The following is a 15,187-nucleotide window of genomic DNA, read 5'->3' on the forward strand; positions in this document are numbered from 1 at the left end:
TTCGAACAAATGCAAACTACTTGATCTGTCTGACGATGATGTAGTTGTTGCTGAAGGCCGTTGAAACACACAAGATCAGAAAGCTTTAGTGAATGGACTTCGACTCGGACCAAAGGGTGTCAAAGTTTTTGTTGATGTGGTACACGAACCCAACACATTTATTTGGAGGCCTACTGTAGATGTGACATACATAGAGGACTGTTTACTGTCTTTTGTAGCATGGCCTGTCACCAAAGTTGTCTTTGAAAACAACCTAGATGAAACAGGTCAGTTATCTCCTACTCAAAAGTCTGCATCTAAATCGCATAAGACACAAACCTCAGCATCATGCGAGAAGTCTCCAAGAACAGTTCAAAAATCTAATGCAATGGAAACTCAAGTAGCTGCACAGTCACCTCTTCGAAGATCTCCGGTAACTTATATTTATATGTTCTGAGAAGTTGATTATGGTTATGTCTCCTTCCTGTAGTAATTGGTTGATATTGTCAAATTGTCAGCGAAAAAATGGAGCTATCAAGGAAAATCAGAAGTGTAAGTTAATGGATATTAGCGGAAGGAAGCGGGTTGTTGCTGAAGGACGGGTGCATTCAACTGATCCAGAGCAAAAGGTACACTGTGTTCGCTTGGGTCCTAACGCTGTGCGAGTTTGGATAGATATAGTCAAGGTAGATGACGCAGCGGTTTGGAGGCCATCAGATGAGATTGAGTATATGAGAGATGCACTTGGTTCATCTATCGCATGGCCAATAGATCAGTTGGTCATCTATTGACTGTTGTCCAGCTAGTTTAAGACTAGTCTTATGTATTTCAAATTTGGAATGTTTTATGTTTTGCATTTTGGATTTGGAATTGTGTTTGGGATGTTATTCAGGATGATTTTGAGATGTTATATAAATGGTTTTTTTCTCTGAAATTACAGATTATATATATTACATATGATAGCATGTTCTACTTTAAAAGATAGCAATAAGTCATCAATATAATAGCAGGAGAAAATTTTTTTATGCAACTACAATAGCAAAAAAAAAGACGTTATATCATAGCAAATAAACTTAGTTATGTAATAAGATAATACAATACGAAAAAGAGTTATGAAAACATAAATTACGGCAATAAATATTTGCTATTGTACAATGGTATATCATAGCACCCAATTTGAGTTGTTAGAAAAAATTAAATTTTTTTATAAATAGTTATGAAAAAATAAATAACGGCATTCAGATATTGCTACGAAAAAACTAAATTAAAACATTTAACTAATGCTATTGTATATGAACTTATTATAGCTTAGAAAAATAAAGCTATCGTAGATGGGGTATCTACCATAGCTGCCGATATCATAGCATTTATGAAATCGCTATGTATTACCTATGATAGCATATTTTCCGAGCTAACAATGTACGTCTTTCTTGTAGTGTTATTCATGTATATTTATTTTATTTTTGAAAGTATGCAATGTTTTAACAAAATAATCTATTATAATCAAATTATTAAATAATTTTTTTTAACTCTCTCTTACCTCCAAAAAAATTGTGATCATTATATTTAGTTCTTGTGATCCAAAATATAATTGTATAAAGATCATTATAATGTTTATTTAATTCAAAAATTTGTAATTTAATGATTTTCTATATAAAACACAATTTGATATTCCATTTCCAAAATTTTACTATAAATAATAAATCGTTAGAATTTTACCTAGCAATATAGCTTAAACTAAGGTGAATATAAAATAGATTAAAAAATAAATTAATCTTTGGGATGTTTTTATTGCATTTTATATGATTTCATAGAAAATTTATTTAATTGATACTTAAAAAATAATTTTGGAATTTGATTATTCAAATGTTTTAGGTAAATTTTGATATTGTATGATTTGAATTAATAAAGTGTATTATTGACATTTACAAAATTTGTTTGTTATATACTATGTATTTTAGGGAGAATTTAAAAAATACATCATTTTCAATCTCATTTTTCAGAAATACCATTTTAAAAAAAATTATTAAAAAATCTTCTCATAAAATTCTAATAGTTTTATGATTATTACATAACTAAAATGAATTAACATAACTAATACAATGAATTAACATAACTAATACAACAACCGCTCGACAATACCTAGTTCAGCTTTATGCAAAAAGCCAAAAATGTTTGTAATGCAAAAAAGCAAGAAGAAAATAAACACTAAATTTCTCCATGTAGCATCCTTAATCATCCCTGGTTTTCAGTCCATCTTTCCATTGGAGAACTCATATCATGGATCGAAGAAACAATCATGTCAGAAATGGTAGGCATAAATATCGAAGTAACAATCGATCGTAAAATAGTCTTTCCCAGACGACTTGACTAGCAAAGTGTCCCCACAACGGCGTTTACATTCAATACACACTGGTCTAGTGTTACCACTGTTGGATAAAATAAGAATACTTTCAGCACCTTCATGCATCCTGATCAAATGGTTTGGTTTCATGTAGACCACAACTCCCAGTAAGGACTCAACGTGAAGAGTGATTGAACAAGAGTTACATGTGTAGAACCACTTTCTCGCATCCATGACTGATTCACAAATCTCGCACCAATACAGGAGATCTGTTGTCTTCTCTTCTCCGCAGCAAAGAGTGAGTGGATGTTTATCGTGCTTGTAGTGAGCTAAACGAGGCAGAGTAGCACACTTGAGACACAAAAAAGTCATGCACTCAATACACTCTAAGAACTTTCTTGAATCTGAAGTACTCTTACAAGCCATGCATTCACCTTGGGTCAAATTGAAGTAGAGAGGGTGATCATGTGGATGGCAGTCATGGATTATAGGATCAGGAAGCAAAGCACACCTTACATCCAGTTGAAATTTGCAACCCTCTTCACAACACGTGTACATGAAACCACAACATTGTCCATCACAACCATTTCACACGAAGAAGCCTAGATCATAATAATGAGATTGAAGCTCGTTGAGATGAGGAGATTGTGAATGGAAGAGGGTGAGTGGGTGCTTGTGAAACGGATGGCATTTCTTGCGTGGAAGGCAAGCACATGTTTCGTGGAGAACAAAATCACATTGGACACAAGTATAGAAGCTATCTGAAACTGTTATCTGAAGGATGCAGGCTTGGCAAAACTTGTTTCCATGGTTGTCATTCCCATGATGAATCTTTAGATAGTGATGGTCATGACTGAAATGTTGTATTGTCTCTTCATCAATCCTCAGGAATGGCTCCATAACTTCTTCTTCTTCTTCTTCTTCACGCACTCCTTCAAGATCTTTCCCATCCCACACTTCTATATTTGTTGCACATTTCGAGTGGACGGCATAGTGGCATCCTTTATTGCAAGAGAATTGACCGTAATTAACGTCAACGAGCTTACGACAAACACCACAAGAGAGCTCATCACCAGAAGGAACAAGGGAGGAAGTGTGAGAGAGGTGATGTTGGTGACGGGTGATCTTAATAACCCGAGGTAAGTAAATACATATTCTGTGGACCATGTAGTTACAAAGCAGACAAGAGTAAACTAAGTCATCGGGAGTGTCAAGTGAAAAGCCACAAGCATCACATGGCAAAAGGAGCGGTCTGGGGAAGAGGGTAAGAGTGTGGTCATGGCTTTTTAGGTTTTCAAGAATGAGAGAGGTGGTGAATCCCTTGCGCATAAAGAATGCAAACTGAAATTGCATATATAGAACAATGATAATATGTTATATCAAAAAAACGAACATACGACTTTGTGTCGCGGGTGTATGTAATATTTTTCCGACAAGATTTGCATCTTTTATGATTCCCATCTGAAGTAGAGTCTTCTTCATCTCCAGGAATATCGTTGTATGATTCAGACGTAACAGCATACCAAATTTCAGGGATGCTAGAGCTATCATAGCGAGGATCTAACAAGATAAGGGTGAGTGGGTGGAGGAGGTGGAAAGGGTGTTTGATTTCTGGAGGAAACAAGTGGCAACCTCTGTGAAATTCTAAATCACAAGTAGCACAATAGTAATAGTACCCATGCCTATACCGAAGGTGTTGTTGACCTTTACAGGAGACGCAGGCGGTGAGCGGGGGATCCAATCTTCGGCAAAGTTTGTGCGGATTTGCTAGATCCGACATACGACACACGCGCTCACTTAATTATGCTTCCTTCCATGGCTGTAGAATCTCAACTATGAATTCTCTTGATTTAGAGATAGACTTGTTTGCCGAGTTTGTACTGAATGCATGAATGGTCATTTATTTTCAGCCAGCTACGTAATAAAGACAAGACAGAGCTAGTATGTGTCAACTTGGTTTACTATTGCTGTTAAAAGTCAAAACTGTATAGAACATTGTCGGTAAATGTCACAGTTATTTTACTTTTGTTATTTTGTGTGAATTGTAACTACAGCCATGGATTAAAGATAGACTTTGCAATGAATGGTCATTTATTTTTGACCAGCTAATCTATACTAATAAAGACAGAGAGCTAGTACTGTATGTGCCAACTTGGTTTACTATTGCCGTCGAGACTGTATAAGTAAATACTACAACATTGTCAGTAAATGTCACGATATTATTATGTTCTTATGAATTAATGAATTGTAAGCTTTTATCATTTGAATTTTTCCATACGTATTGTTAGTAGATTCGTGTTTTTTAACGTTCAATTTACTAATATTCTGTAAGAAAATTGATCGCAACTAGCATTAGCGTTACCGTACTTAAGCAAACTAATAAAATGACGTAAACTAAACATTTGAGTTCAGGATTTAATTAACGGAAGTAAACTAAACATTTCTAGGATTTAGTTTCTCATCTAGAAAACTAATTTTTTTTAGAAATGTGCAATTCAGTTTCAACAATTCAAAAAAAATCTAAAGGAAACATAAGTAAATGGGAAAATTCCCATTTGTAAAATATAAATCTATATAGATGTCAAATTTATTAAGTGGTATACATTGGTCATCTCTTGCATCAACTTTCTTTTCACATTATATTATCTTACTTATAATATATTTATTGATTATGAAGACATATCATAACTATGTTTCATCAATTTCCAATATATATTTTTTTTATCGTTTGAGTGAACATTACTTACTAAACTAGACGTTAAAAAGTCTTAGATAATATACCAACTCTTTGTCGTGAAGTTTCTTTGACAGTGTTGTACTATATGTAAATTTTATTTCCTAAGATTAGTCTAACTTTTTTTTCTTCAATGTATGTATTTATCCAAAAATAGAATTCTTTTTAAATTTTAATTAAAATTCTACAATCTACAATCTATCACTACTATTATAATTATTTTATTAAAAATAATTTTCTCAAAATTTTTCTTAGTATTTTTCACTAATCTTTTTTTTTTTTGGTGTGTGCGTGTGATGTTCAGAATATGTTTTATTTCAAGTAAATTTATACATTTTTCTTAAATATATACATTATTTTAGTTTTTGAACACTTGATTAGTATTTTCTCCTTTTCTGGATGTACTTTTGTTTAACAATTTCACCATTTTTCAATTTTGAAAACGATAAATAACATAGATCACTCAAACTATTTTAAACCAAGAATTGAATAACCTCTGGATTTTAAAAACCTTTAAATTTTTGTGTTTGATTTTATAAAAGCTCATATTTTCTTTATCCTAATAATTGTAACTTTTGAAAGAAATTTTTGTTCCATCAAATATATGATAACTTTATTTGTCCCCAATTTCTAGTCTTTTACAAATATTTACACAATTATTATATGTTATAATAGAAATATCTAATTTTATATTTATGTAATCACTATACATATTTTACTTTGATATTTTCTTTTGGTTGTACTTTTTTCATTTCGTTTTTGATTTATGTTTTAATTTAAATTATTATTTTTATAATAATAAAATATTGCAAAAAAGTGAATTAATTAATGCATTAACTTTAGATTTTATGTTCTTTTGATAATGTGGATTAATTTGCTTAAATTGAAAATTAGAAGTGATGAGCTGGAGGAATGAGAAGAGAAAAAAACTAACTTTATATATATAGATTACAAAAAAATACAAAAAATTAGTATCTTCTTCTTTTCCATTAACAATGTTAGATAGTGAGAACTCATAACTTCCTCTACTCACTACTATTTAGGACAACTATATTCAAGAAAAAAAATACACAATTAAATAAGTAGATTTCTAAATTTCTTTTATTAGTCTTGTTCTTAGATCTATACGGACTTTACAAATTTTGGGACTTCATCAACAATAAAACTCCCTCAGAGACTTTTGTAGACCTTTTATTTAAAGATTCTCTACATAAAACAAAAAAAAACTTTAAATCAAGAAAATCCACTAAAATTAAAGCTAAAGTCTAAAAGTAGCTTAATCAAACCAACTCAATGCTAAAAAAATCGACTATTCTATGTATTTTTCTTATAATTAGGAAATTGGGGAATCAACTAATCTAGGTGTGTATTTTTTTTTTCTCTTATCTTCTTCGATTAACAAGGTTAGGTAAATTATGGTGTGTGTATAGTAGTACTTCTATGTGTTGATGAAGTTCAACCATGCTAATAAAAAATTAAAAGACCAAACATCTTAATCGGTGTGTAGTACTTCTATGTGTTGATGAAGTCAAAACATGCCAAAAAAAAAAAAAACCCAACCATGCATGGTTTTAGCTCTAATTGACTAATACGCAAACACTAAAAAGACGACTTTTCCTTAACGTATGGGGACAACAAGTTAGATACATTAAAAAACTCCAAGTTCAGAAAAAAAAAAAAAAGGAAAATATACACTAAATGTCTTCTTCACGTAGTATCCTTAATTAATCGTCGCTGCTTCAGTACTCATCTTTCTCTTTGGGAGAAGTCCTACAATGGATAATATATATCGAAGAAACACATGGTAGTATAATAGTTTTTCCCAGACGTCTTGACTACCAAAGTGTCCACACAACGGCGTCTACATCCATCGCACACTGGTCTAGAGTTACCACTGTTGGGTACAATATACCAATACTTGTTTCAGCACCTTCATTCATCTTGATCATATGGTTTGGCTTCATGTAGACCTCATCTCCCTCCCAGTAAACAAGTATCATGAAGAGTGACTGAACAAGAGTTGCATGTGTAGAACCACTTTCTTGCATCTATTTCTGATTCACAAATCTCGCACAAGTACTGGTGATCTGTTGTATCCTCTTCTCCGCAGCAAAGAGTGAGTGGATGTTTATCGTACTTGTAGTGAGCCACCAGAGGTATGGTAGCACAAGTAAGACACAGAAAGGACCTGCATTCAATACATTCTAAGTACTTTCTTAATCCGGAGGTCATCTTACAAACCATGCATTTACCTTCGGTCAAATTGAAGAAGAGAGGGTGCTTATGTTGATGGCAGTCAAGGATTATGGGATCATGAAGCGAAGCACACCTTTCATCTAGCTGAAATACACAATCCTTTTCACAACATGTGTACATGAAACCACAGCATTTTCGGCTACAACCATTACACACGAAGAAACCTAGATCATAATATTTGGATTGGAGCTCTTTGATATGAGGATACTGTAAATGGTAGAGGGTGAGCGGGTGTTTGTATAGTGGATGGTGCTTTATGCGAGGAAGGCATGCACATGTTTCGTGGAGAACAAAATCGCACGGGACACAACTATAGAAGCTATCTGAAACTGTTATCGGAAGGATGCAGGCTTGGCAAAACTTGTTTCCACGGTTGTCAGTCCCATGATGGATCTTTAGATAGTGATGGTCATGACTGAAATGTTGTATTGTCTCTTCATCAATCCTCACGAATGGCTCAACATCTTCTTCTTCTTCTTCAGGCACTCCGTCAAGATCTTTCTCATCCCACACTTCATTGTTTGTTGCACATTTCGAATGGACAGCATAGTGGCATCCCTTATTGCAAGAGAATTGACCGTAGTTGACGTCAACGAGCTTACGACAAACACCACAAGAGAGCTCATCACCAGAAGGAACAAGGGAGGAATTGTAAGAGAGTCGATGCTGGTGACGGGTGATTTTAATGACACGAGGTAAGTAGATATATCTTCTATGGACCATGTAGTTACAAATCAGACAAGAGTAAACTGAATCATTTCGAGCGTCAAGTGAAAAGCCACAAGCATCACAAGGCAAAGGGAGTTTTCTTGGAAAGAGGGTAAGAGTGTGGTCATGGCTTTTTAGGTTTTTAATAGTGAGAGGTGGTGAATCCTTTACGCAAAGTGAGTGTAGACTGAAATTGCAGATAGAACAATGATAATACGTTATATCGGAAAAACGAACATACTTGATGTTGCTGTTATATGTAATATTTTCCCGGTAAGATTTGCATCTTCTGTGATTCCCATCTGAAGCAGAAGCACATTCTTCTTCTTTATCTCCTTCAGATTTAACCTTATTAAAATCCACGGTTAGGCCAAACCAAATTTCAAGGATCTCAGAGTTATCAAGATCATGATCAAAGAAGGTGAGGGTGAGCGGGTGGTGAAGGTGGAAAGGGTGTCTGATCTCTGGAGGAAACAAGTGACAGCCTTCGTGAAATTCAACATCACAAGTTGCACAATAGTAATAGTACTTACGCCTATTCCCAACATATTGTTGGCCTTTGCAAGAGATGCAGACGGTGAGCGGTGGATCCCATCGTCAGGAAAGTTTGTGAGGTTTTGCAAAATCAGACATACGACACAAGGACTTGCTCTTGCTTCTTCCCATGGCTGTAGATCGAGTCTCAACTTCTTGCTTCAGAGATAGACTTTTTTTTCTTGAATTTAATTGGAGAGATAGAATTGTGTAACTCACTTTGTAATGAAATGAATGGTCATTTATTTTCAGCCAGCTAATACATAATAAAGACAGACTGAGAGCTGTGGTATACTGCCAACTTGGTTTACTATTTCTACCAAAAAAAAACTTGGTTTACTATTGCCGTCAAAGTCAAAACTGTATAGAACATATATTATAGATTTGGTATTATGTGTGAACTGTTAAATCATAAGTGTTTATCATTTGAATTTATCCACATGTTTTTGTAGTAGTTTTAAAGTTCTTTACAGATCGTCCGCTACTAGCAATTACGTTACCGTCGTATGTACATCTTACGGGACAAAACCACAATAACGTAAACTAAAAATTTTAGTTTAGGATTTTAGGATTCAGTAATCAAAACATTTTTAGGATCGAGTCTTTCATGTACGAGTAAAAATATCACTGTTTCTAGAAATGTGCAATTCAGTTTCAACCATCCAGAACATCTATAAAACTATTAAAAGAAAAATAAGTCAATTAATTCTGCTTTATGCCTTTTATTTTCAGATGGCAACTAAAACCGACCGGGCCATAAATCTACTTAGCCAAATTCTGAACAGCAAGTCCTAAACAAAGAAAAGTGATAGTATAGCTATATATACATTTATAAAATAAATCCTCAAGTTGACACTTATTTACAGGCATATCATTGACATTAAATAATTAATTTAATAACCAAATTAACTCTACTTATATATGATATCTTTTATAGAAACTAATTTTTTTTAAAGCTAACAAACATAATTGTAAATATATACATATTTTATTTCCTTATTTTATAAGAAGGTAAGTGAAGAGGTGCTGTTCTTTAAAAATTTGATAAAAAGTGACTTTTAGCCTCACATACTATATTTTACTTTCACGGGTTTCATATGATGAGTTTTTGCGGATTAAAAATCTTTGAACATATTGCGTGATCCGCCTAGCATGGTGGGTTTGGACTATAGAACCAATACTAAAATTATTTGTTTATTTCATATACTATAGATTTGTAGTCATAGTTTAGAAAATTAACTTACAAATTATTTCGTATATGAACTACAAAATATTACACATACTACAACATTTTCTTAATATTTCAAAAAAAAAAAAATTGTATACACATAAAAATAGACACTAACTTACCATATAGGCATATATCTCTGTTTAATAATAGATAACAAAACTAAGTGTTTTAAAATTTTATATTCTATCTAGTAACAAATTTAATGTAATTAGGTTATAAATTGTATAAAACGTAAGAAGAAAAAAAATATTCTAAATAAAATTATAAATTAATTAGAGAAAATTTAATTAATTGGGAATTTGAAAACTAAATAAATTAAAAATATTATTTATAATATAGTCATGCGTGTTACTACCGTAGGTGAAAACCTAGTACAATAATAAAGTTTGAAAACAAAACCATTTGAACCCAAACTGACAGTCTCACAAGTGGATACATCAATAAGTCACCTTGACTGAAGAGTGATACCACAAATTCCATCACAAATGATAACATCAACAGATTCTTGAACATCTAAAAATTTACATGAACTACGAAATCTCTTAAAATTTAGAAATCTATTTACCATTGCAGCGATCATATCATACCATTTTGGTATATTTTTTCCATGAACTCTATCATTCATGACTTGACCATTATAATATCATATTGATGCCATTATCTCCAAACCAGAGAAGGAACTCAAAACCATCTTGTATACATATCATGGTAAAATTAGATGAATATCATAATTATATTTTTCTTAATTGTTTACCATAGGTCTGATGTTTTAAATTTAAAACATGAAATACGTATTCACAAGTGCACCCATTATGTGCAAGGTAATAATGTATTGAATCTAGAAAGACCAAAACGATCCAAAAATAATAATCATCCTAACTTTCAAAGAAGGAGATAAACAAACAATTTAGAAATTAGAGTTAATACTCCGCCAAATTTTGTAATGCAATAATATTAGCAGAAATACCTTAAAAGAACACTAAAACAATTTTTATACAACCTCTACAAACTTCACAAATAATATAGTTGACACAATTACAAAAAAAAAAAACCAAAACTTAATTAAATAATATTTAAACTCATGTGCTTAGACGACTAGTTGGTCTTACTTTGTATCGACCATCCATTACTTTCAAACCGTAAACATAATTAAGAATTTTCGCCACCGTTTTAGAAAACCTCTTTGAAGTCACTGATAAAATTTCTACAGCATAGCACTTGAGTAAATAAATGATGTCATAAGATCCGTGAACGGTAGCCCAAATGATATTTCTAGTCTGTTTCAGAATCCAAACGAGATCCTATAAGAAAGCTGTTGATTATGATATTTTATTTTCTAATCTATTTCAAAACTCAAGTGATATTTTTGGAACATAGTGTTATTTTTGGATATTTGGAGATACAATGTGCTAAATTTAGAAACAATTTTTTTTTTTGCGAAAATTTCCATAATACTAAAGCTAAATAAAAACAAATAATACATAAAAAGGTCTAAAATTTATCTTGTGTTCACTCATAGAGTGGATAAAATTTAGTGTTGTTAATTGATTTTAGTTAATTCGTTTTTTATTTATTATTATTATTATTAATTATAAGTAATAAATATATAATGAATTAATATTAAAAATAGTATTTTTTATGTAAAAAAAAAATTTGATTAGGTGGATGTTGTGGGAGAAGGAGAACTGAGCAAAGTTAAGAACTATTTTTCTTTTATTTCCTAACATGTCCATGTTACATTTGTGACAGTAGACATTACGAATGAGTCTTTCATGTACGAGTAAAAATATCAACTGTTGTGCAGTTCAGTTATAACCAGCCAGCTTTATGCCTTTTATTAGGTCTGAGACTTCGGTTATTTCGGTGAATTTGGTTCAGTTATTTCGGTTTTTCGGTTTTTTTGAGTTTTGAAAATCTTACCGAATTGAACCGAAATATATTTCGGTTCGGTTATTTTGGTTTCTCGGTTAATTCGGTTTTAAAATTTCAAAACCGAAATTAACCGAAATTTGATTAAAACATGAAAAAATCAGATTTTTCGGTTATTTAGAGATAATTTCGGGTTTTTCGGTTTTATTTCAAATAATTCGGTTTTTTCGGTTATTTTAGAATAAATTTCGGTTTTATTAGTTTTTTCCTAAAAAAAATTAAAAAAATTTTTTTTAAAAAAATTAAAAAAAAAAAATAAATCAGTTAACCGAAAACCGAACCGAAATAACCGAAATATTTCGGTTTCTTGAAAAAAAAAAATATACCTATCGGTTCAGCCGCCATAACCAAAACCGAACCGAACACCAAAAATATCGGTTCGGTTCGGTTTAAAATCTCAGGGCTACCTTCTATTTTCAGATGGCAACTAAAACCGACCGGGCCATAAATCTACTTAACCAAATTCTGAATAGCAAGTCGGCAACCATTCCTAAACAAAGAAAAATGATAATATAGTAATAAAATTTGAAAACAAAACCATAGTCTCACAACTGATAACATCAAGAGATTCTTGAACATGTATAAAACGGTATACAATGAAATTAACTAGGTAGAAGTTACCCTGCCCATACAGAACTTGGACCAAATCAGTTGAGTTTCATTGATGCAAATGATGCAGCCATATCCAAAGCCGCGTGCACCTGGGAAGCATCCGTTCCCTGAAACCAAAACAACATGTTAAAAGATTGAGAGCTCTTTGTGGAGAATACTGCATTGGAGACTAAAGAGAAAAGGACTCGTACCTGTCCTGATGCAAGACCACCTTTCCCTTTCCCGCATCGGCCTTTTAGAGGACCCAATGCAGTTGTCAACCATTCTGCGACGTCTAGCTGCTTGAACTGATCTGATTTGTCTGGGACTCCTGCACACACAACCGCCTTGTTTGTGCCTTCATCTGTGCTGAACACCATTATCGACATTCCCTGCAAGGTTCATCAAAAAACCTTCATTTAACTTTCTTGATTTCTATGAATAGATGGTACAAGTGATGCTGTAAGAAAATGCGGATTACCTTCTTTTCCATGACTTTTGAAACCGCCTCTCGCACAGCTGCTGCATCAAGACCCACATCTAGCTGGATTATGCAGAAAGTCTTCCCAATTGATGCTGCAGACTCCGCCGCCTCTGTTGCTACTTTGACAGATTTCTTCAGGTTTTGTTCCGCTATTCTCTTCTGAGCTTTTTTTACTTCATTCTGCAAAGTTGAAAAACGATAATTGCCATTTCAATATTCCTCTGATCAGAAAACCACACCGAAATCTAGACAAAGTAGCGGACTGTAGGACTGGAAGAGCTTATAACCTGAAGCGAAGCAATCTTAGCCCTGATATCTGCCTTTTTAGCTGCTGGGATAACTGCCGTGTCTACTTGGCTTTTCAAAGCAGAAACTTTCTGTAGATTTGCAAATATGAACACATAAGTTTTACATGAATTCAAGTTAAGGTATTGTCTTAGTCAATTATTGACAGAGAAGAGAGGGAGAAAACCTTTTCCAATGCACTTCCCTCTGCCACGGACGCATCCTCTACTTCTTTTTCAAGTAAGGAAGCCGCATTCAATGCTTTAAAGGCACATTCAGTAGTTACAGCGGTTACCCTACGAATACCTTTAGCAATTCCCTCCTCCGATAGAAGTGCAAACGCTTTGGCTTCGCGGGTGTTTGTTATGTGGGTTCCTGGAATTTTCAAAATAACCCAATCTCAATATTCTATTCTGAAAGTAATATCTTGGTCACAATAGCTTGGAAACCGACCTCCACAAAATTCTGAAGAAAGCAATGACCATTCATTGTTTTCAGGATCAGCCAAGAGATCTTCAACTTGTCTCCCAATTGACACCACTCTGACAGGATCAGGGTAGACCTAAATAGAGTAAGAGAGAACATTTTAACAATTCATAGAAACCAAATTAATAAGGTATAGAAAGATATCTGATGGACAGCTTACTTCTCCAAACACTGCTCTTAGACCTTTGATGCGCTTGGCTTCAGAAAGCACTGCTTCCTTGGAAAATACATCCAATTCATCCTTGATCTGTTTATTCACTATCAATTCGATCTTTCTCAAATCTTCAGGAGCAACCGGCTTGCCTACTCGAAATTACGGAACCCATCAGACAATTATAGTGCCATCCACAACCACATCAAAATAAAAATTACTCATTGAAGAATGTACCGTGGGAAAAATCAAATCGCAGTTTTTCAGGAAGAACTATTGATCCCTTCTGATCAATATGATCCCCCAACACTTCCTGAATTCATTGGAGATGATTTTTTTGAGAACCAATAAAAAAAATAGTAAATCACCGCCTAGGTAACTTAAATTATAGAAATTGAATACCTTCAGGGCATAATTCAACATATGTGTACAAGTATGATTAGGAGCGATGAGTTTACGTCTCTCATAGTCAACCTATCGCATGGATCAGAAGGTGGAAACAATTTAGATAGTACCAAATATGTTGAATGAGACAAACACTGTTTGACGCTGAGAGTTACCTTGCAAATCACTTTATCCCCCACAGATACCTCTCCAGTTGCTTCAGAAAGATACCCAATATGAATAACAAAGCCCCCAAATATTTGGACATTGCATACATTGAATGTACCAAATGAGCCTTCTATAAGTCCCGTGTCAAAAATCTATTGCCAGAGCAAAAATGTTAAGAGGCACAGATTTTATATACATATGAATCAAAAGCTGGACCTTAATGGATATGAATTCTAAATATATATGCCATTGTCAACAACTACTTCAGAAAATAGTTTGCAAAACCAATCATAACTATATCATGGTATTTGTCAGCCGATAAATAAAGTCAAACGATGCAGTTCTGATATGATAGTGTTCACGGTGCTACTGCAAGGTCTAAGTATATATGCATGTCCAAGATGAACAAAAATGAAGACTGCATTTCATGCCACCAGTCATATGATTATAAATGAAAACAATCAGCAAACTAAATTACATATAAAAGAAAACCTATTACCTGACCACCCTGCTCAGCATAGAAACTAGTAGACTCCAATACTAGTCCCACGTTATCACAAGCAGCTGAACTTTTCAGGAAAGAGGAGCCAGTGTAGATTGCCTTTAGTTCACTCTCGTGATCCTGTAGGTAATTTCTCAATAATGGATTATTTGAAGTAAAATCCATTTACCACTCTTTGCCCTAACTTGATCAATTCTACGCCAACAATAGAACAATTCAAGTGCAACAAGCAAGTTTTCTGAAATTATAGGACAAACCTGGAACCAAATGTACTTAAAAGAATCATCTGTTGCTGACACACCATTCTTGTGCAATGTTGATGTAGCATCAGCATCCATAACAATGGTGCCACCAGCTTGCTACCAAAAGTTGGCATTAAAAGATTAGTTAAAGTTTTGCCCAAAAAAAAAAAAAAAAAAAA

The 15,187-nt window shown here is 33.3% G+C and overlaps 1 protein-coding gene and 2 pseudogenes across 1 annotated transcript in view; all 3 read right to left on the minus strand.

Annotated features, from left to right (window-relative positions):
- Positions 2,100-4,179, minus strand: LOC104777946 (annotated as a pseudogene).
- LOC104779270 lies at positions 6,622-8,768 on the minus strand (annotated as a pseudogene).
- The window catches only part of LOC104777947 (alanine--tRNA ligase), a 7,326-nt gene continuing 4,305 nt past the window's right edge, over positions 12,167-15,187 (minus strand). Inside the window, exons 12-23 of the mRNA XM_010502272.2 lie at positions 15,024-15,125; positions 14,764-14,886; positions 14,273-14,416; positions 14,115-14,186; positions 13,950-14,025; positions 13,722-13,864; positions 13,529-13,637; positions 13,263-13,450; positions 13,078-13,167; positions 12,788-12,970; positions 12,519-12,698; positions 12,167-12,434 (exon numbers count right to left, since the gene is read on the minus strand). Coding sequence (XP_010500574.1) covers positions 12,363-12,434; positions 12,519-12,698; positions 12,788-12,970; positions 13,078-13,167; positions 13,263-13,450; positions 13,529-13,637; positions 13,722-13,864; positions 13,950-14,025; positions 14,115-14,186; positions 14,273-14,416; positions 14,764-14,886; positions 15,024-15,125 — 1,482 coding nt within the window. The 3' untranslated portion in view covers positions 12,167-12,362. The remainder of the gene's footprint in view (positions 12,435-12,518; positions 12,699-12,787; positions 12,971-13,077; positions 13,168-13,262; positions 13,451-13,528; positions 13,638-13,721; positions 13,865-13,949; positions 14,026-14,114; positions 14,187-14,272; positions 14,417-14,763; positions 14,887-15,023; positions 15,126-15,187) is intronic.

This window comes from Camelina sativa, chromosome 3, assembly GCF_000633955.1.
Source record: "Camelina sativa cultivar DH55 chromosome 3, Cs, whole genome shotgun sequence".
Lineage (NCBI taxonomy): Eukaryota > Viridiplantae > Streptophyta > Magnoliopsida > Brassicales > Brassicaceae > Camelina > Camelina sativa.